This window comes from Andrena cerasifolii, chromosome 4 (genome assembly GCF_050908995.1).
Source record: "Andrena cerasifolii isolate SP2316 chromosome 4, iyAndCera1_principal, whole genome shotgun sequence".
NCBI lineage: Eukaryota > Metazoa > Arthropoda > Insecta > Hymenoptera > Andrenidae > Andrena > Andrena cerasifolii.
The window spans coordinates 9,301,421-9,320,907 of NC_135121.1; the positions used below are offsets into that span (position 1 = coordinate 9,301,421).

Genomic DNA, 19,487 nt, shown 5'->3' on the forward strand with positions numbered 1-19,487 from the left:
CGTCAGTTCGCGCACACATTACCACCGCTCCTATAGGTGTTGCATGCACCGATATCGCCGGCGACGATCCGCGGTTGCTATGATTATCGTTGTTTATGGCCGGTATTCATAGTCGCTACTTATTACTAGCTACTAGGTTAGTAGAGGATGCCGCATGCTTAAGGATTTGCTTAAGAATAAGTAGCGACTGAGAATACTGCCCTTTTTACTGTTCAAATCCCAAATCCTTTTTCAACACCTTGTATACATGTAACAAAAATAAAGTCAATGCAAATAGTTCTGATCTGATTTGACAACATTCAAGTAACACAAATATCAGTTAAGAAGGTTACAAAGTAAAAAAAAATTTAAAATGAATGATAAACCTTCAGTCCCTGAAGAGGAATCATCGGAAAAGAGAAATTCAATCAAAATCAGCAATTCAATGCTTCAGAGATTAGAATTTGGTAGAGAGATACAATATGTCACCCACCGAAAAGGTTTTATTAATATACATATATTATTATGTTTGTTTTATGTTTGGCTAGTCGCTTTCGCTATAAATCTGTGGAATCAGTGGTACTGATTCTTTATCTTTTTAAAAAGATTTAAAAATTATAAAGATTATCCAAAAATATTGGAATAAATAATAGATAAATTATTAGCGCATCGTGTTCTACTGTTTTATCACTACAGTCGTATTAGCACTATTTTCAAAGGATACCTTGAACTTACAAGGCACCTATGTTTAAATATTTTTAAAGATACTCTCGTTTACAATGTACAAAGCGCAGAAGTTGTGGAATTATTACAACTTTCAATTATTCTTAAGAAGCTGTACTAGAAAAAAATAAAGAAGAATAGGGTTCTAATAAAAAAAAAATTAATTTAAGCTGCAGCCGTTGAAAGAAATGGTACAGAATCCGACGATGCTTGGATCAATAAATTGGCTACTATCGATGAGGAGCATACGAAGACAAAGGGTTTAGATATAACCGCGGCAGAGAAAGTCCTTCGTGATATCAGTAGAGTCACAACCCCGAAGTCTGATCGTAGTTGCCTCGTTGACACGGTAAAAGTAAGGATTTGTTTATTTAATAAACATTTGTCACGATATTGCCGGTGCCACCGTGACACAGCGCGTGCCCCGAAACTAAGTAGGCAATGTCACGGTCCATGCGAACTTCTTTCGAGGGTCGCACACGCGCACGCCTTAACATCAAATTGCTAAAAATCTTGCGTCACTCGACGTTCTACGGTCGAATAAGTAATTGAAAAATTTAAAGATAATCTAATTTACGAAACGAGTATGTTACTTGTAGAACATAACATTACAATATTTTTAACAAAAACTTAATGAATTAAAGGTAACGGAATGCATGAACGGTAATAAAGGGAACACGTTGGCTTGTGGAAAAGAAGTACACAATTTTAAGCAATGTATTGATAAATTAATGTATGATGCTGTTCGCAAAGATATGAAAGAGGTACGATCGAGCAAGAAGGAAAGCTACGTGGAAGCATTCGAACGGCAATATCAATTATAATTGCATTAAATGCACGCAAACGCTATTACAAACAATCATAAAATGGTTCCTAATATGAATAGTCAAAAAGGGGTTCTAATAATCTACTTGGAATTGTACTAAATATTTCTGTAACATATTTATAATAAAACTATGAGTCGTTCTCTGTTTAAGCTATACTTCATATAAAAATTAATAAAACTGAAGTTTTAACAGTATATTCTAACAAGTAAATACTTTCGAAAAATGCCAAAAAAAAAAATTCGGACCCGAATTACCGTGTACCCCCTTAAAGTAGTATAGTTATAGTTATAGTAATATATCATAGTTATAACACTCTGGGTGGCGTCGGCGTTTTTTCATGCCAAGGGAATTGCATCTACGGTATAAAACAGACAGCGGGGTAAAACAGGATACCTATCATAGAAATTTGACGCTGCGCGCCATCTATCGGAACGTGACCAAAAGTGGCGCCCCCAATTGAAAAAAAATCTAATTTCTTCCCATGTAATAAAAAGCAACTTTGCCAGGCTGTATCTCTGTTCCAAGTGCAGATAGAACAAAATCGTAGAGGAAAATTTTGCACTGTTTAATAAACTCTATCATCCTACGCAGTTACTTTTTTCGTAAGTGCGGCGGTACACTTGAAAACTGCATTTGAACTCATTTTTTAAATGGAACCATACAATTTTGTTTACACGAATTTAATCCTTGCGTTATTCTGCGTATAAAAAGTATAAGGTAAGATAGTCGAAAACTCAATAGCTTACGAGATGTTTAATTTTATTACGAAATATGCCAAAAGTGGCGCCCCCAAACGATGAAACTTCGTACTAATATTTTTTCCTATATAAAATTAAATATCTCGTAAGCTATTGAGTTTTCGACTATCTTACCTTATACTTTTTATACGCAGAATAACGCAAGGAATAAATTCATGTAAACAAAATTGTATGGTTCCATTTAAAAAATGAGTTCAAATGCAGTTTTCAAGTGTACCGCCGCACCTACGAAAAAAGTAACTGCGCAGGATGATAGAGTTTATTAAACAGTGCAAAATTTTCCTCTACGATTTTGTTCTATCTGCACTTGGAACAGAGATACAGCCTGGCAAAGTTGCTTTTTATTACATGGGAAGAAATTAGATTTTTTTTCAATTGGGGGCGCCACTTTTGGTCACGTTCCGATAGATGGCGCGCAGCGCCATTTTCTCGGATTGGGTGTTCTGTTTTACCCTACTGTTAAATTTTCAAAAAACTTCTTCGAGCAATAAATAAACAATTTTATTTTGCAAATTAATTGCATAATAATCTATAAAGCCCCCAAAAGATGCCCACGCCCTCAGATCGTAAATAAATAAATGTACCAACCTTTTGCGTGTTCGAGAACATAACCTTTCTTTCAGCGAATCGAACTACCGCAGGAAATGAATTAATTTGCATAATTTTGCAGTTGTATCTTAAAACACAAACCTCCTCCCACCTTCGTTATATTTAATTAATTGCTAACAGGTCAAATCCATCGCGGTCTTTAGTAAACGTTCATTTTATTCAATAAATTACAGACCCTAATAAACAATCAGTGTAAAAATAAAGTAAAATTAGGAACAGTTACCTTACAATAACAATACTTTGCATCGTTTCTATTAAATTACTTTCGGCCTCATATACACATGTACATCATAAAAAAATACATCATATTTCGTAATAAAATTAAATATCTCGTAAGCTATTGAGTTTTCGACTAGCTTACCTTATACTTTTTATACGCAGAATAACGCAAGGAATAAATTCATGTAAACAAAATTGTATGGTTCCATTTAAAAAATGAGTTCAAATGCAGTTTTCAAGTGTACCGCCGCACCTACGAAAAAAGTAACTTTTTTTAAAGCATTTTTTATAAACAATTAATACAGGTATATACCTAGAAATTGATAGTGTGTACAAGGTGTGTCATGTATGTGCGAATAGCGGTTGCTTCGTAAACGGAAAGTGTGGGTTCGATTCTCGCCACCGCCAATTTCTTTTTTCCTTAACCTTACAAAAACGTCTTTAAGACGGCTCAAAAGTCTGAACCAGACGTTTTTAAGACGTCTTCAAGATCGATTTCTGTTATGTTAGTCTCTGTCCTACCTCTATCCCGCTCTCTCTCTCTCTCTCTCTCTCTCTCTCTCTCTCTCTCTCTCTCTCTCTCTCTCTCTCTCTCTCTCTCTCTCTCTCTCTCTCTCTCTCTCTCTCTCTGTCTGTCTGTCTGTCTGTCTGTCTGTCTCTCTCTCTCTCTCTCTCTCTCTCTCTCTCTCTCTCTGTCTCTCTCCTCTCGGCCTCATCACCTGTCTATTGTCTTGTCTCTAGTCAATCGTTAATTCGCAACCGGCAATCTCGAATCAAGGAAATACAATTCAACGGATTTTCTCAGTCAAATCGATTTTAGTTTACTTCACCAAAATCTACTACATTCTCAAACACAGGATGTTAAAATAGTACTGAGAAATTATAATAATTTTTCCGCATCCAATGTCGATGCGTAAGTTTAGCATTGCAGAGTAGAGAAAGGAATTCTACACCTCCAGTTAAAATTTCAAGTGAAAATATTCATTCGTTCAAAACTTATGATGTATGTACACGGTGTTTAAAAATGTCGTTTCGAGATAAACGGCTTCAGAGTTAAGTGCCTTACGTCAACACCGCTCTGCGAGTCCGGTACTTGACGGTGCACTCAATTACGTCCATCGCTATAATTTCCGTAATTATTCGAATTTCCTCGTTAAACTTTGTTGTAAATGTTCACACAGGATGACACTTTCAGAATTAATAATAATAATAAATTTGATTTTTCGAGATTTCAGAACCCCTTTAAGACAGACGCTTTAACGATGTTTTAATAAGGTCTTAAGACGTTCAGACCTAAAACAGAGGTAATTTGGGCGTCTTTAAGACATAGTGTGCTACCTGGGTAGGGACGGATAAATATTTGCGACTTTGGGCAAAGGGAATGATATGTATTTGAGGGGCGGGGGAGAGCACCTACATCTGCCTGGATTTGATTAGTTGTATTCTACGCATGCTCCGTACCGCTAATTATGAAAAAGTGTTTGCTACAGACGTCTAATTGTAAGTATATACTAACGAAGTGATTATTCACGAATATAAATTGTAAAAATAATGAAAATTGAAGAGAAATATGTATCTATAATTATTAAAATATATGAGGTGAATACGCACTACATACCACACTACGAGAAACGCTTCAAATATGGCTGCCACTATCCCTGCTTGCGACCTTAGAGCATATTGCTACGTCCCTATATTCCTATGTCCATGTTGCGACGCCACAAACATTCATCATTACACATCACTGCGCTTGTGCAATAGAAAAAAGGCGTATGTTACCTCGTCGTCCTTCCCGCAAGGATAACACCCCCCGCAACTATTCCTCCGTTCCTATATTCCTATGTCCATGATATAAATAAATTTGGTATAAAGGTCCATTCTACTTTGCCGGTCGAACTAGAGGCCTATTTTCATGCATTTTTTTCAGGAACTATTCTACCTACGGACTTTAGTTTTTCTTTTGATAAATATTTTTTTCTTTCTGTATAAACCTGTATACAATTGTATTTTTCATATTTCCAAAATATAATTACAAATGTGTGGATTTAAATCACAATGTTTGTGTTTTGGAAACATGAAAAATACGATTCTATACAGCACGGAATAAATAAACATTCAACAAATAAAAACATTAAAATTCGTACATTGGTTCTTGAAAAAAAAATCATGAAAACAGCCCTCTATTTCGGCTGGCAAAGTAGAATATGCCCTTAACCGAAAAATAGAATTTACTTTCTAACAATCTTTAATTCATGAGTATTGCTATGGTTACCGCGTCGATTTGAATAAAGATGAAGTGTCAATACGGTGCAGTGGTAATGCGAATGTTGTTGAAAATTTGAGAAATTCAAAAGAGTTTAATATATTTGTCAACTATATATTATCTCTCTTGCAACGTAAAACTCATTTCGCGCAGTAAAACATAATTTCTAAAATAACTGAAAATCTTTTCTTAAAGACCAGCAAAATGAATTTAACTGAAACATCTACGTTAAACGTTCTCAATCCAGACGACAAATTAATGGAGAAATTTCAAAAAACACTTCATACACATTTGTCACGCGTTAACGACAGACTCACAGAAGATATACTTGAACTCGTAAGAAATTTATTACATTGAATACATTCGCATGCTCATATTTATGTTTCGTTCAACGTTGTAATTTTGTTTGATATTTCCAAAAATTCTGTCATATTCTTTTTGCATAGTTAAAGAGCTTTACCTTATTATGCTACTTATAAAACAATTGCGATAATATTTCTTTCATTATGTACCTTCAGGAAGCATCTATAAAACAGGCTGAAAGAGAATTAGAGACAGAAGGTGTGCAACTTTACCAAACACAACGGGACGTGGAGAACCAGCATGCAACAATAAAGCAATATGTAGAAACTTTGACGAAAATTGCATCTCTAAAGGAGAAAAGGAATCACGATATAGAAAATGCCAAAGAGGTTCTTAAAAAGAATCGTTCGAAATTGAAGGAGGAAGAAAATAATAGGGACAAATTTTCTCAAGAGTTGGCAAATTTATCGGATTTCTATAATTGTTTATCCAAATGGGAGAAAGATTTAAATGATTACTTAGCGATATCTAAACAAATGTCACTGCAAGATGCTAACAAAAAGAAGGCACTGATCAATAAGAAACAGCAGCGTGATTTTATTTTATACCGACTAAAAGAAGAGGTGTGGAGAGTCGAAGCAGAGATAGCGTATTTGGATGAGCAATTGCAAATTAAAGATAGAGAGAAGGAAGATGCCAATCAAATGATAATTGATGCAAATGCAGATTTAGACACCATGCATATGGAGCATAAAGATTTACACGACACGTGGAAATCTGTGGTGGCCAATATTTGTAAAAGTAACAACATTCACGACCAGCTAGACTCTGAACAAGAGTAGGTATCAAAGAAATTTGAAGATCATAATCTTTACAAATGTAACAAGTTCAAACTGATTTTAAATGTTTATTCTGTGGTTAATCGTAGAAATGATAATCGCTTTCGAGAATAAAATTCCCATTATTAGATTTATCATTTTCGTGATGAAAAAAAAGTATACAAAAATGTATAATTTAATTTCGTATGTAACGTAGTGTGTATTTTTGTAGAGAAATACAAAAGATGTATAATACTCTATCGTTAGAAGTGCAAAAGATCAACAGAGAAACAGACAAAGAGATGGAAATCAACGAACATTTAACATCATTATCTTGTCGCATAGAGCATGATATTGGAATCGTATCAAGAGTGATATCTATGTATAACGACAAAATTATGGACGGCGAATCGCAGTTATTAAACTTAGCAAAAATCAATGAGCAAACACAGTATGATTATAATGTTACTTTTATTGTATGTTTAACATATTACAAGTACGAAACAAAGTGTTAATTAATAAGCATGATGTAGCGCGTACAATAAAGCAATTCATTTTTCAGGAATACCAGAACTGTTTGGTCGAAGAAGTCGAAGCAAATAAGAAATTTGAGGTCGTCTTTGGAAAGAAGACTAATTTAGAAGATGCAATATTTAGAAAGTTGGAGGAGAAAGTTATATGTGACAAGACGGCGCAATACGTAAATGAATTATTATTGAATGCAAAAAATGCGGTGTTGGAGCATGAAATTTCAGTTGCCCGTGTAGAGAATGTATATGGAAATGGTCTTTTGGAACTGGAGAAGCTTAAAAGTCTCATTGAGAACCGAAGGCTAGAATTACAGGAACTGGTACAAAAAGGTGGTGAGAAGGAAAAGCAAATGAACGAGTTACAGAAGGAAATAGATAAACATGGTACTGTAATTGAAAGGAAGCAAAGAAAACTCCTTGGGATAAACAAACTTATCGAGCAGGTTGTACATTTTTTATTATTGCTTTTCCATTCGAAATAAAATTATCGACGAACAAATAATTTCAGACTATATCAAACGTTGGAGGTGAGGATTTGGGCCCGCAGGACTTAAAAATTATCGGTTTAGAAAAGAATATTCAAGAACTTATACAGAGCATTCAAAGAGGGCAACATTTCTGGATGCGTCAGCAAGGTTTCATGGTTTCATTAAGCCAACAAAGAGAATCTCAATTACGCGAATTAAATCTCCTTAACAAGGAAATCATGATAATGGAGCAGAAGAATTTTAAATTGGAGTATGCCCTAGAGATGCTTAAAAAGGAGGAAGCAAATATAAATAAAATCATAGCTTCTTTCGAGCAAAAATTATCACGCATGAATGCAGATTTGGTAATACAAAAAGATCTGAAAGAAGAATTAGAAGATAAGAATTGCGTGATGAAGACCGAGTGCATTTTATCTTTCCAAGAGCTTGAACTAGAGCTTATAAAGTTACAAAGTGATTTGAAGAATTTAAGTACCGAAAAGGTGGCGTTAAAAGGAGAATTAAGATCTGCGCAGCAAGAGAGTTTATCTTGGGAGAAGAAGGTAATTAATATCGTAATTGTGTACTTTCTTAAATTTCTTAATACAGTTACTATAATAATGGTGAATTAAGGTACAACTAATGCAAGAAACAGTAAAAACGATAAAAGAAGAGCGCAGTGCTGGTGGTATAGCATCGATGAAATCTGAAATACATAAAATGGAAATGAGGCTTTCCTATTTAAAAAGAATACAAGAGAAATTAATCCACGACATGGAACTCTGTGTGGTAAGAAGAGATATTATTGTGGACAAAGTAATGGGCAAGTTTAAAAAGAACCCCAAAGAGCGTCATAATGAAAAAGTGGTAATACATAAACGTTTATCTAATCAACAAGTGAAGATCAAGCAGGTCTTAAAGGTAAATATTATAGTTTTATTTGCTCAAGTATTAAAAAATGACTGACAATATACCTTTCGGAATTAATAGATTATAAAACAAACCGACAATGCAATAGAGGATTTAAGAAATAAAATAAAAGACATGCAAAATGATCTAACCAAGTGCCAGCAAGATGTGCAGAATCTAAAGGAGCTCATGCCCAATATAGAAGGCGAAATTCAACAACTGGAGATTCTAAAGTATCACGTACGTTTCTAATTATTCTGTGCTATTGGCAACAATTTTAAAGGAATTTCATTATTACTGTCAATTTTCAGAATTTACATAACTTAGTCTTCAAGCAAAGAAAAGTGAAACAATTGCAGGACATAAAAAATGGTACTTATAAAATGATTTATAAAAATGAATGTATAATAGAAGAAAATTTGCGAGTGGAGCATAGCTATCGACAATATTTAAAAGATGTATTGGAGAAAACTGTCCATGACTTCCCGACGTTACAAAGCAATGTACAAAAGATACTATTAACTCTGCAAGATCTTTAAGATACTTTATTTTTATCACCTTTCAATTGACTCATTAAACTGTTGCATAGTGGGCATGTAAGATAAGATAAATATACTTTTTTACGCTATCATCTTATGTACTTCATTCTAGATAAATAATTACAGATTCCAACAATTGTAGAGAATGATTTTATCAAAAGGCTCTCACCAAATAGATAAGTAATCATTTTAATATGGGATTATTAAATACGTAAGATTGATTACCCACAGTTTACGTAATTAATTTTGATTGTTATTAACGTGTATGTACAGTATGTCCAATTTATTCGTATCCACGCTATTACGTTTCTAACTATTGAAAAAGCGAAAAAATGCTTCATATGAAAGTTATTTAATTTAATGGAGGAAACTTATTAGAATATTAGGATTTGCGTTTAAGCTATTATTTACAAAGTTTTCAATATCAATGTGACTTTTTTTAAATGGAAGTATATACTTTTATTATTGCCATTTTATTATGCATTTCAGGACGCGTTCAACGATGCATATGAAGCGTATATTTGAATAATAATTTACCGGATATCTTTATGAATATTCGTGGAAAATTTCAAGTCCGATTAGTGTCTGTTACTCCTAACGTGTGATCTACGAATCGACTTACGATTATAGCACCTTGAAACGAGACACGCCGAGTGATTTAGTCGAGTAGTGAGTAATTTAATAATTTACCGTGTGGGAATACTAAGATTTAGTCGAGCAGTTTAATAAAACAATGGTAAATTACTAAATTACTGGCCACTCGACTAAATTGTTCGACGTGTCTGTATCCGCCTTTACAGAAAAAATGGACAGTACCACGCCGATAAATAAAAGCATGTCGATGTGACTCAATTCCATTGTTTCTCGTGTCGTAGATCACTTGTTATGAGTAAGAAACAAACCGATTGTTCAACATCCGCTTCATATACATCGTTGAACGCGTCTGGAAATGCATAACAGAGTAGTAATAATTAAAATACAGTTTCATTTAAAAAAATTACATTGATATTGGAATATCTGTAAATAATATCTTAAACGTTAATCCTAATACTCTATTAAGTTTCTTCCATCCAATCAAACAACTTTCATATGTAACATATTTTCGCTTTTCCAATACTTAGAAAAATAATAGCGTGGATACGAAGAAACCGTACATACAGTGGCGTGCAAAAGTATTCGGCTACCCTTTAAAATCGCATAACTTTTTTAAAATTAATCCAAACGATTTGAGTTTTTTTTAGAAGCTAGAAGAATTAGTTTACTATGTGACGTGATTCGTCGTTTCGAAAAAAATGCACTTGGTTGGTATAGCAAAAAAAAAATAGTAAAACTCGTTTTTTTAACTTTTTTTTGTGAGCCTGTAATGAAAATTAAAAAAAAAACGGTTGTAAGTTTAAGTAAGTTATATACATGAAATTTCATAAAAATCGGTTAACGTTGCTCTGAGCTATAAACGCTTAAATATTGCAGAATAAGGTCGAAAATCGCTGATTTCAGGAATTTCGTGATTTTCGACCTTATTCTGCGATATTTAAGCGTTTATAGCTCAGAGCAACGTTAACCGATTTTGATGAAATTTTAGGCATGTATATAACTTACTTAAACCTACAAACGGATTTTTTGACTTTTCATTACAGCCTCATAAAAAAAGTTTAAAAACAACTTTTACTATTTTTTTTGCTATTCCGACCAAGTGCATTTTTTCAAAACAACGAATCACCTCACACAGCAAACTAATCTTTCTAGCTTCTCAAAAAAAAACTCAAGTCGTTTGTTTAAATTTTAAAAAAGTTATGCGATTTTAAAGGGTGGCCGAATACTTTTGCACGCCACTGTAAGTGCCGTATATATTAGCTTTGCGAGCCGAATTTAAATTATTAAGTATATGCATGCGAAAATGCGACAGAGAATAGAGAATTAGATTAAAATTGAGAAACAACGAATACTGTGATGAAACAATCCGAACGCAGTATATATAGCCCCTTCGTTTTGACATCAACCTCACATGCAATAAACAGCCACGTCGATTAAATCAAGATTAATCTGTATTCAGTCATATCGCTGATAAGAAACGAATGCTTTCAAGGTAGTGATTATCGTTAAGTGTCCGCTCGCATTGTATTCCTTAAAGTACGGCCGGACATAGAGCACAACAAATTTCTCTCCACAGCTTAAAAATCTGGCCGATTTTTAAAGTTTCATTTCGCCAACACGGTATGTAATACAAACAGTAAAATATTACCATTGCATTACACATTCGATTACCCGAATTTAGGATCGCAATTCATTTCTAGAATTAACATTTTAACTCTACGAGTGATCTATGTAAAAAATACATTGATAACAATAAGGCAGTTTTCATTATCACAAGTGATAAACAAATGGACTTTGTTTGAGAAAAATATATAAATTCCAGTACTCACAATTCTTTTACATTTGAGGAGAAGGAAATACGTAAAATTCTATTATTTAGCTTTCAATCTTAACTATGTTTCGTATAGTATACTTCAAATAACACATTACAGGTATTTAATTCAAATTATTGTAGGTGAAAATTGAGTTACTTCGTGATAATTCTTATTTTCTGTGCTACTCACATAATCCAATTACTCCTAAGCTTTAATTAGAAATAATTTCAGCAAAATGACCGACAAAGGTATCGGAATTTCGCAACAAACCTTGGTTTCTAATACCGGACATCAAAATGTGCGAGCCAAGAAGATGCCGCAATACATTGCCAGTTTGTCGTCAACTCTTGGAGCTTTGGCGGCCGGCATGACATTAGGATGGACATCTTCGGCAGGTTCTGATGGAATAGACTTTCACAAAGACCCGTATATGCTGCCAATTACCCCGGACGAATTTTCATGGATTGGATCACTAACTACACTTGGCTCTGCAGTAGTATGCATCCCAATTGGAGTTCTCGCTGATTTAGTAGGACGAAAGTATGCCATGCTCATGATGGTGGTGCCATTCACTCTGGGTTGGCTTCTCATTATTTGTGCCAATTCTGTACTCCTGCTTTACATTGGTAGATTCATCACTGGTATCAGTGGCGGAGGTTTTTGTATCGCCGCGCCGATGTACACAGCGGAGATAGCTGAAAGTGATATTCGCGGAAGTCTCGGAAATTATTTCCAATTGCTTCTTTGCGTAGGCATCCTACTGTCCTACGTTTTGGGAAGTGCGATGAATATGCGTATACTGTCCATTATATCCGCCATTGTACCACTAATCTTCTTTGCGATTTTCGTGTTTATGCCGGAATCGCCAATCTATTATTTGAAAAAGGGAAACGAAGAAGCAGCCAGGCAAAGTCTAATTAAACTGCGTGGTGCTCACTACAACGTCGACGATGAGTTACAGAGTCACAAAGAGGCGTTAGATAAAACTGGTGCTCAGAAAGTATCTTTCTTAACGATGTTCAAGTCCAGAGCAGTTGTAAGAGGTTTTATAATTGCTTATGGTCTTATGATCTTCCAACAGTTAAGCGGCGTCAACACTGTTATATTTTATAGCAGCGATATCTTTACCAAAGCTGGCAAGTCTCTGAACCCTAAGTACGCCAGCATTATTGTAGGGGTAATGCAAATAGTAGGTGTTTTTCTGAGCACATTGATTGTGGACCGCTTAGGCAGAAGAATATTATTGTTAGCGTCTATAATACTTTTGTTTTTAACATCATTTATTCTCGGAGTGTACTTCTACCTTTCTGAAAATAAGCCCGACATCAGTGAAGAAATTTCGTGGTTACCTCTAGTAGTTGTATGTGTATTTATTATCATGTTCAATCTTGGTTTCGGTCCTATTCCATGGATGATGTTGGGAGAAATTTTTGCGCCAGAAGTGAAAGGTATGGCTGCGAGCAGCGCTGGTGTTTTGAATTGGATATTGGCTTTCGTTGTAACCAAATTTTATACAGACTTGAAAGGGGCAATGGATGCTAGTGGTACGTTTTGGTTATATGCTGGATTCAGTGCTATTGGAATATTCTTTGTATACTTTCTAATCCCTGAAACGAAGGGCAAGTCTTTAGATGAAATTCAGAGGGAACTTAATCGCTAATAATTATCAATTTCGTTATAGATTTTTTAAAAATCCTCCGAGACTGATTGTAAGTTTTAAAGATATTTTAAATTTTATGCTCCCGCTTGTTTATATAATTGTATTCAGATTGTTCTAAAATTGTTTCGAAAACGAATAGCACGAAAGAAAATATGTCGAAATGTATGAGAAACAAAGTGTGAAAACATGATCTTGTAAAAAATGTTTAATGCCTTTAAATGTTTGAGGAATGAAGCAAAGGCCGCACATGTTAGTCAGCGGCAGTAAATAACTGCCACGCAAATATGTTGTTTACGATTACTGTTTATCTTTTAACCTTATTTTAATATCAGTTTCATCCTCCCATGATTATACTAGATACACGGAAGTGTATGTACATACTTATTGCGATAAACTTGAGCTAACTTAATCTTGCGAATGCTACATAAGTATGTACTTACATTGGAGTTTCACTCTCGACATTGACTATAGTAAATCGCACGTGGACAAATAACTGATAGCGACTCTTGAAGATGCAGTAACAAGAGGTTCGCTGAAAGGCCTTGCGTACGAAGTTTTATAAGTACGAGTTCATTCGCGTGTCAACACGCGCATGAAACATTGCGCTATTGCAGTGTTTGTATGTAATAGTTATAAAGAATAGTTTCACGATCATTCACAATAGTCAAGATGGAAAAGCTCCTATGGTCTCAACAAAATATATGTAAATTGATCTACGTAATTATATAAAGAGAATATTTATATGTGTCATATATGTAATTATATATTATACAAGTAAATTATTCATGTAATAAAGATCAAACGAAACTTTTAAGTTTTATTCAATTTGAATATAAAAATAAAAGTTAATTTAAATGAAAATAAAACTTTTATATACAGGGTAGTTCACGTAACTAAGTATGTGTTGTATGATTTTTTGTATAAGCAGGGCCGTGTTAGAATCGTCGTAGGCCCTAGGCACTTTTGCATAAAAGCTGTACTTGTAAGCCCTTTCAATTTATGTTCACATCATTCAATTGTTAATATATTTACATTATTTTTGCAATTAAATTATTATATTATCAATTTTATTACTGTTATATTGGGGTATATTCCTATTTAAAATTTCATTTTTAGACTTTCGTAGGTCCCTGTAGGTTCATAGGCCTTAGTGCCCACTGTGCCTATTGGATAAGACGGCCCTGTTTATAAGGGTGTCCAAGAATTGAGGGACAATCCGGAGCGTGCAATATTCGGATGCACGAAGCATCGAAAAGTCCTTTATCGTTTTGGGATCCGGGGCATCAACTTCCGGGCGCGCAGTTTAAAGTTGAAAGACCTGAGCGCGAAACAGTGACCCCCAGCACGCGGCATGCGTAGATACAGACGCACGCAAGCAGTAGAATCCCATCGCACTTCTTTGTTTAAACGGTAAAAATAGGATAGCGCTACTAACCTATTTTCGCGGTTGAACTAGGGCGGTCGGGATTCTACTGTGTGAGTGGGTCTGTATTGTCTGTATCGGTCTGCATCTACTTGTGCCTCCTCCGTTGCGTGCAAGGGGGTCACTGTTCCGCGTCAGCTGTAGTGATCCCAGGGGGGCCAAGCTTCCCTCTTACGAAAGTTGAAGCAGAGTTTGTAGCGCCTCCTACCAATGAGGTGCGTACTAAACTGTGAATGTGTGAATTGGTGTGAATCGGGACGTATGTGTATGTGTATACGTTTAATGTACCGTTTACTTTAAAACCTGTCCACGGATCGTCGCGCCAGCGACACGTATGCAGCAGATAGAAGGATAAACATTGAAATTGAATATTTCTTCTTTTCTTAGGAAAAGAAAATATATTCAATTGCTTTGTATATCCTTCTATCTGCTGCATACGCGTCACTGACGCGACAATCCATGGTCAGACGGCCTTAGAAAGGGTAAACCAGGGAAAGTGAGGACACTTCCTCGTGTCTGCGCCAAACATTTCTAAATGACGACGGTCGTCATGGTAACATTTCACCAACGTCGAAAGGTTGTGTGTCGTGCTCACTGATACACGTAGGTATGTGTGTGTGATGTACCTAGCGCCTCCTACCAATACGGTGCTAACTAAACGGGAAAACTTCAGCCAAACAAAGACGGCTTGGTCCCCCTGAGTGATCCTAGAGGGAGTGAGCGGAACAATTTTGGAGCAAAAGCGGAAGTAGACAGAGAAAGAAAGTGTAAAAGAGAAAGAGACAGAAATACTGACGGAAACAGAGAGAGAAATACTGATAGAAAGAGATACATATGTTTATTTCCGGTTTTGTTCCAAGATGGCTGCGGTTATACCGATCACTCCCTAGAGGATCACTAGTCAACTGTTTCGGCTTCGAACCTCGCTTTGAATCAGGAAGACTTTTCGATGTCTTCTTGCATCAGGATATTGCATGTTCCGGATTGTTCCTTAATTCTGGGGCACACTGTATAAAAGTTGCATGGTTTGATATCATTCAGAAGCGAGCGCTCGATACGAGAGAACCATGGGGCCATACTAGTGAAAGGACCAATCAAATTGCTTAGCACTACTTGGCTTGAGTGACGCTGAGGCCAACCAGCGTCGACACATATTTCCCGGTGATGCTGATTGGCCGTGGTGTCGGTTCGCATTGGCGCCACTTGGCTGGCTTGGTGCTGCCGTCAGTTCACGCACATATTATCACCGCTAATTAACAAAAGGTGGAAAAGCGATGAATTTTTAGAAAGCGTCACTTGAGCCAGAAAACCCATCACGAGTAGTCGTATAAATAATAGTTCTGTTCAGATTGAAATTGTGTTTAAAATCGTATATTTTCTTCCATTATAGTTACAAATTTACTAAGTTCAAGTAGTCTCATTCCGTTCTTATTACTATTTTCATCATATTTACCATTCAAAAATCTGCGTCCAAGGAGCAGAGTGCCTAAGCACTCCACGGGCGTCGACCCTCGCCGAATTCCCTACCAAGGATTCAGAGGACCCAAACGGCCACGCAACAGTACACATCAATCCCTGCCCGTTCTCGTGCCGTTGCATAAAATTCCGCTGGGCAGGATTTGAACCTGCCCAATCACATATACTTTGCATAGAAAGGAACATTTTCGCAAATACTACACACCGCATAGAGAACACATATTTTACGGGAAAAGAAAGTTTCTATGTAGCAGCTGCTGCCAACAAATGAACAAGATAATCCAGATAGTTTCGTGACAGATCGTCACTGAGCTATAGCGTGTTACGTGTCGGACCACGCACTTTTAATTCAAGTTTATCGAATAGAACACCGTAAAATAATTCATTAAGGTAAGATACCTATACCCCTTCTTTGATTAATTCATATTGGAAATACTTCGTCGTTCCTACTTATTCAAGATCGCTCTCATAATCGAATATAGAACTAAGCGGCTAGGTTAACTCTACAACATTTCAGATGATCACAGACGTGCAGCTGGCTGTCTTTTGCAACATACTCGGAGCGACGTTATTCTGCTTAGTATTCCTCTTTCACTACATAAACGCAAATTACTCGAAATGAGGAGGTAACGCATTAATCACGAATATAACCTGAGGCTGCATCAGGAAATGTTTTCATCTGCACGGATGCAGCCGCATATCTACACTCCGTACTCGAGACTGTATGAATGATGTGTACTAAATGTAAATGCTTTTATGTTTATAAATACATTCCATGTTAAGTAATCGTGTCCACCTTATTTTGTATTTATAAATCCTATTATACAAGTAGAATGTATATATTGATTACGAAATAGGCATTAGTATAAGAATAAATCTCGCAACATATGAGCATAATTAATTTCTTATTAAATACATTGCTTGGTAAGGTAATAAATGTTTTTTGATTAAGAATTAAAATAAATGGGAAAACAGAACAAGGTATACAAAAATGAGGAAACTACGTGTCAAGATCAGTTGCTATGTTCAAGCGACACGGACGCGAGACGATCATGAAGTTAGCCACTGGTGTGCCATAATTATATGTAGTCGAAGCATTGTCTTTTGCATGTATACATATTTGCATACAGAAAATTCGCAATATAGGTTTGGACGTAATTATCGCATAAATTTAGAAAAGTTAGTTAGCAATGACCGACGATTCCAATGGGGAATCCACATTCGAATTCGTCGAAAGAAAGACGGACGAATCCTCCACATCCGGAGAAATTGTCAAAACAGGTGAGATTGAAAAGGAAAACAAACACCTCCATGACTGTCAAACATCCTTGCGAATCTACGATATGTTGCCTGAAAGACGTGATAAACACCATCGCTGATAAGCGAGAGGGGAGCAATTCGATGATTGACAGCTTAGTTCCCTTACATTAAAGCATTTCAATGCAATGTGTATAGTCTGCACGAGCAAAAAACGGAATATAATTTTCAGATTCCTTTAGCAGCCTGTCCTCAACGTCTACAGGAAATTTGTTATCAAACGTAGCGCCGCCCAGCGCACTGCCCAGCTTTGTTTCCAATTCAGGAATGCTTTTGTCAGAGAGGCCTTCTCATAATCAGGAACCAGCCACCCAAATGAAATATGAGCCTGTTAAATCAATGTTAAACGCTCCCGTACAGTCCAAGCCTTTGCAGCCGAAAACACATCAGGTAGCTTCCACCGCTACCGCAACTCCGTCCGTGCAAAATGTTCAAACTATGGTACAGCCGGATAGCCTGGTGCAAGATTCGGGGATAGTTGGCGGCGGTTTGCTATCGTGGGTTAAGGAGACGGTAGTAAACAGTAATGTCCTGAGCAAAGTGGCGGAGAAGGCGAAGAATAGCGTTAATACTATGATCACAACATTAGATCCCCAGATGCGTGAGTTCATTTGTAAGTAAGAATACTACTAATACCGACATGCAAGTAAAAGCAACCCGAATATCGTTTATCTCGTAAACTTACTGACATTTCGTTTCGTCAATTTCGCATTGACACGTGCGTCAGTATGCCTGACAAAAGTCGCATGCGTGTGCGTAATTATGTTATTGCGTCATATCTGAAGGAGACGTATATATGTGCTGTGTTATTTCTGGACTATCTGCAAGCCAAATGTAATTCATTGAACTGTGCTGCACACTGCTTCAACTGTCATTTGCAATGCAAAATATTGAATGTTTTTGATATAAAGAACTTCAGTCTTGAAAGTTTGTCAATTATCGACTGATATAATCCATGTTCGTGCTGTATAAACGTTCTTATACATGTGATAGTTGTGTAAACATTGCGTATGAAAAAGTGAATTGACACGAAAACCAATAAGTTATTGTAAACGAAGGCAGGGACGACCTAGCCCTTGTTACGAATAGACCATGTCTGGCGCCATTTGTATTTGAATTTAGAGTTGGAAGCTTACATAGCGGCTGTGCAATATGCTAGTTAACGTGCAAACATACATGCGGGCTCTGTTAAACATGTATATTCCAGATTCTGGCGGCGATATGGAGGTTGTGGTTGCTTCGAACAAGGATGTCAAAGTCAGTCCTGTACGTCAGGCTTTTCAGTCAGTATTCGGGAAAGCAACAGTGACGTAAGTAATAATGTAAAATCACCGATCCGGTCTGGTTTACGAGATGCTGAATTTTATATTACTGTAATTTCAACGAGATACCGGGTGACTTTTTAGTGGCGTGACAGTTGACAGTTCAGCCGTCGCTGCTCAACCGGTTGGTTTCGCTGCTGGAGTAAAAGGAGCAGAGGAAAGGATCAACTCCGCGAGAAATAATCCGTCCCTTCCAAAAGACGTACCCATAATTGCTGTGGAGAACTTTTTGCTAGAAGTTGGGGAAGACAAGTGGTACGATTTAGGAGTGATACTTCTGAATGATCCCAAACGTAACGTGAATTTACAAACGTTCACGCAAATGATACCTGTGCCAAGCCAAATAGTAACAATGGCTCAGGAAGCAACGCCCGAAGATTATCCCCTTAAATGGTCTGGCTTAGCAGTTACCGTCGGCAGCTTAATGGCGAGCAGTTTACAGGTTCGTATCGAACAAAACAACACGGATTACAGTAACCTTTCTGGGAATATAAGAATGTTTCTTCAAAGGTTCCTCACAATGAATGGTACCACGCGCTTACTGGAGTTTCCAGAAGGGACATTATACTTTTAGCAGTTCAATCATTGGCAGGAATCTACAAGAACACGATTAATCCTGTGTAAATTCTTGCAAAAGTATTGTCGATGCAATTTATCGCTGTATTGCATTTTTGTAAATACAACTTTACTAATTTATACTATGCTCGCAGAGATTTATCAAAATTCATTCGTTAGGCTGGTAGTTTTAACACGTCCTGATACTTGGACGTATTATTAAAGCGAAGAGTTCGATTTAGTTTAAATGAATGTGACGTATTTACTAAACTACTATTCGTAAATTGAAAAGTGTATTTTAATTATGTCTTGTAACATGTACAAAACAAATCAATGAAATTAAGGTAAATATACGGAAAAATAGATTTGGTACACTGAATGA

At 36.2% G+C, this 19,487-nt stretch overlaps 5 protein-coding genes and 2 long non-coding RNA genes across 9 annotated transcripts; 5 read left to right on the top strand and 2 right to left on the bottom strand.

Moving 5' to 3' along the window:
- The first annotated feature begins 302 nt into the window (after positions 1–302).
- On the top strand, positions 303–1,660 carry LOC143368002 (uncharacterized). The gene is made up of 3 exons (XM_076810296.1): positions 303–479; positions 873–1,057; positions 1,347–1,660. The coding sequence occupies exons 1-3, from the start codon at positions 353–355 to the stop codon at positions 1,524–1,526; spliced, it is 492 nt and encodes a 163-aa protein (XP_076666411.1). The 5' UTR covers positions 303–352; the 3' UTR covers positions 1,527–1,660.
- Positions 1,661–3,034: 1,374 nt separating this feature from the next.
- On the bottom strand, positions 3,035–3,530 carry LOC143367573 (uncharacterized). Its single transcript, XR_013085054.1, has 2 exons — positions 3,429–3,530; positions 3,035–3,368 (listed from the first exon to the last, which is right to left on the bottom strand). It is a non-coding gene; the product is annotated as an uncharacterized LOC143367573 (long non-coding RNA).
- A 1,823-nt stretch (positions 3,531–5,353) lies between these two features.
- Positions 5,354–9,090, top strand: L(2)41ab (lethal (2) 41Ab). Its single transcript, XM_076809526.1, has 8 exons — positions 5,354–5,714; positions 5,897–6,519; positions 6,732–6,975; positions 7,062–7,472; positions 7,538–8,059; positions 8,130–8,417; positions 8,487–8,645; positions 8,717–9,090. Exons 1-8 carry the CDS (start codon positions 5,583–5,585, stop codon positions 8,942–8,944), a joined length of 2,607 nt encoding a protein of 868 aa, XP_076665641.1. The 5' UTR covers positions 5,354–5,582; the 3' UTR covers positions 8,945–9,090.
- Positions 9,091–9,966: 876 nt separating this feature from the next.
- On the top strand, positions 9,967–13,895 carry LOC143367571 (facilitated trehalose transporter Tret1-2 homolog). Of its 2 annotated transcripts, XM_076809527.1 has the most exons (3): positions 9,967–10,103; positions 10,784–11,158; positions 11,584–13,895. In XM_076809527.1, the coding sequence occupies exon 3, from the start codon at positions 11,588–11,590 to the stop codon at positions 13,010–13,012; it is 1,425 nt and encodes a 474-aa protein (XP_076665642.1). In that variant the 5' UTR covers positions 9,967–10,103; positions 10,784–11,158; positions 11,584–11,587; the 3' UTR covers positions 13,013–13,895. The 2 variants fall into 2 exon arrangements, with proteins under 2 accessions (XP_076665642.1, XP_076665644.1); XM_076809529.1 differs by lacking the exon at positions 9,967–10,103 and having other exon boundaries at positions 10,760–11,158.
- On the bottom strand, positions 11,265–12,829 carry LOC143367572 (uncharacterized). The gene is made up of 2 exons (XR_013085053.1): positions 12,702–12,829; positions 11,265–12,576 (listed from the first exon to the last, which is right to left on the bottom strand). It is a non-coding gene; the product is annotated as an uncharacterized LOC143367572 (long non-coding RNA).
- A 2,533-nt stretch (positions 13,896–16,428) lies between the features above and the next one.
- Positions 16,429–16,697, top strand: LOC143368520 (dolichyl-diphosphooligosaccharide--protein glycosyltransferase subunit 4-like). The gene has a single exon (XM_076811320.1). The coding sequence runs from the start codon at positions 16,429–16,431 to the stop codon at positions 16,531–16,533; it is 105 nt and encodes a 34-aa protein (XP_076667435.1). The 3' UTR covers positions 16,534–16,697.
- A 251-nt stretch (positions 16,698–16,948) lies between these two features.
- On the top strand, positions 16,949–19,477 carry LOC143368519 (protein PRRC1-like). Of its 2 annotated transcripts, none has more exons than XM_076811317.1 (5): positions 16,949–17,192; positions 17,401–17,841; positions 18,436–18,538; positions 18,635–18,992; positions 19,061–19,477. In XM_076811317.1, the coding sequence occupies exons 1-5, from the start codon at positions 17,102–17,104 to the stop codon at positions 19,172–19,174; spliced, it is 1,107 nt and encodes a 368-aa protein (XP_076667432.1). In that variant the 5' UTR covers positions 16,949–17,101; the 3' UTR covers positions 19,175–19,477. The 2 variants fall into 2 exon arrangements, with proteins under 2 accessions (XP_076667432.1, XP_076667433.1); XM_076811318.1 differs by having other exon boundaries at positions 17,401–17,829.
- Positions 19,478–19,487: the final 10 nt, after the last annotated feature.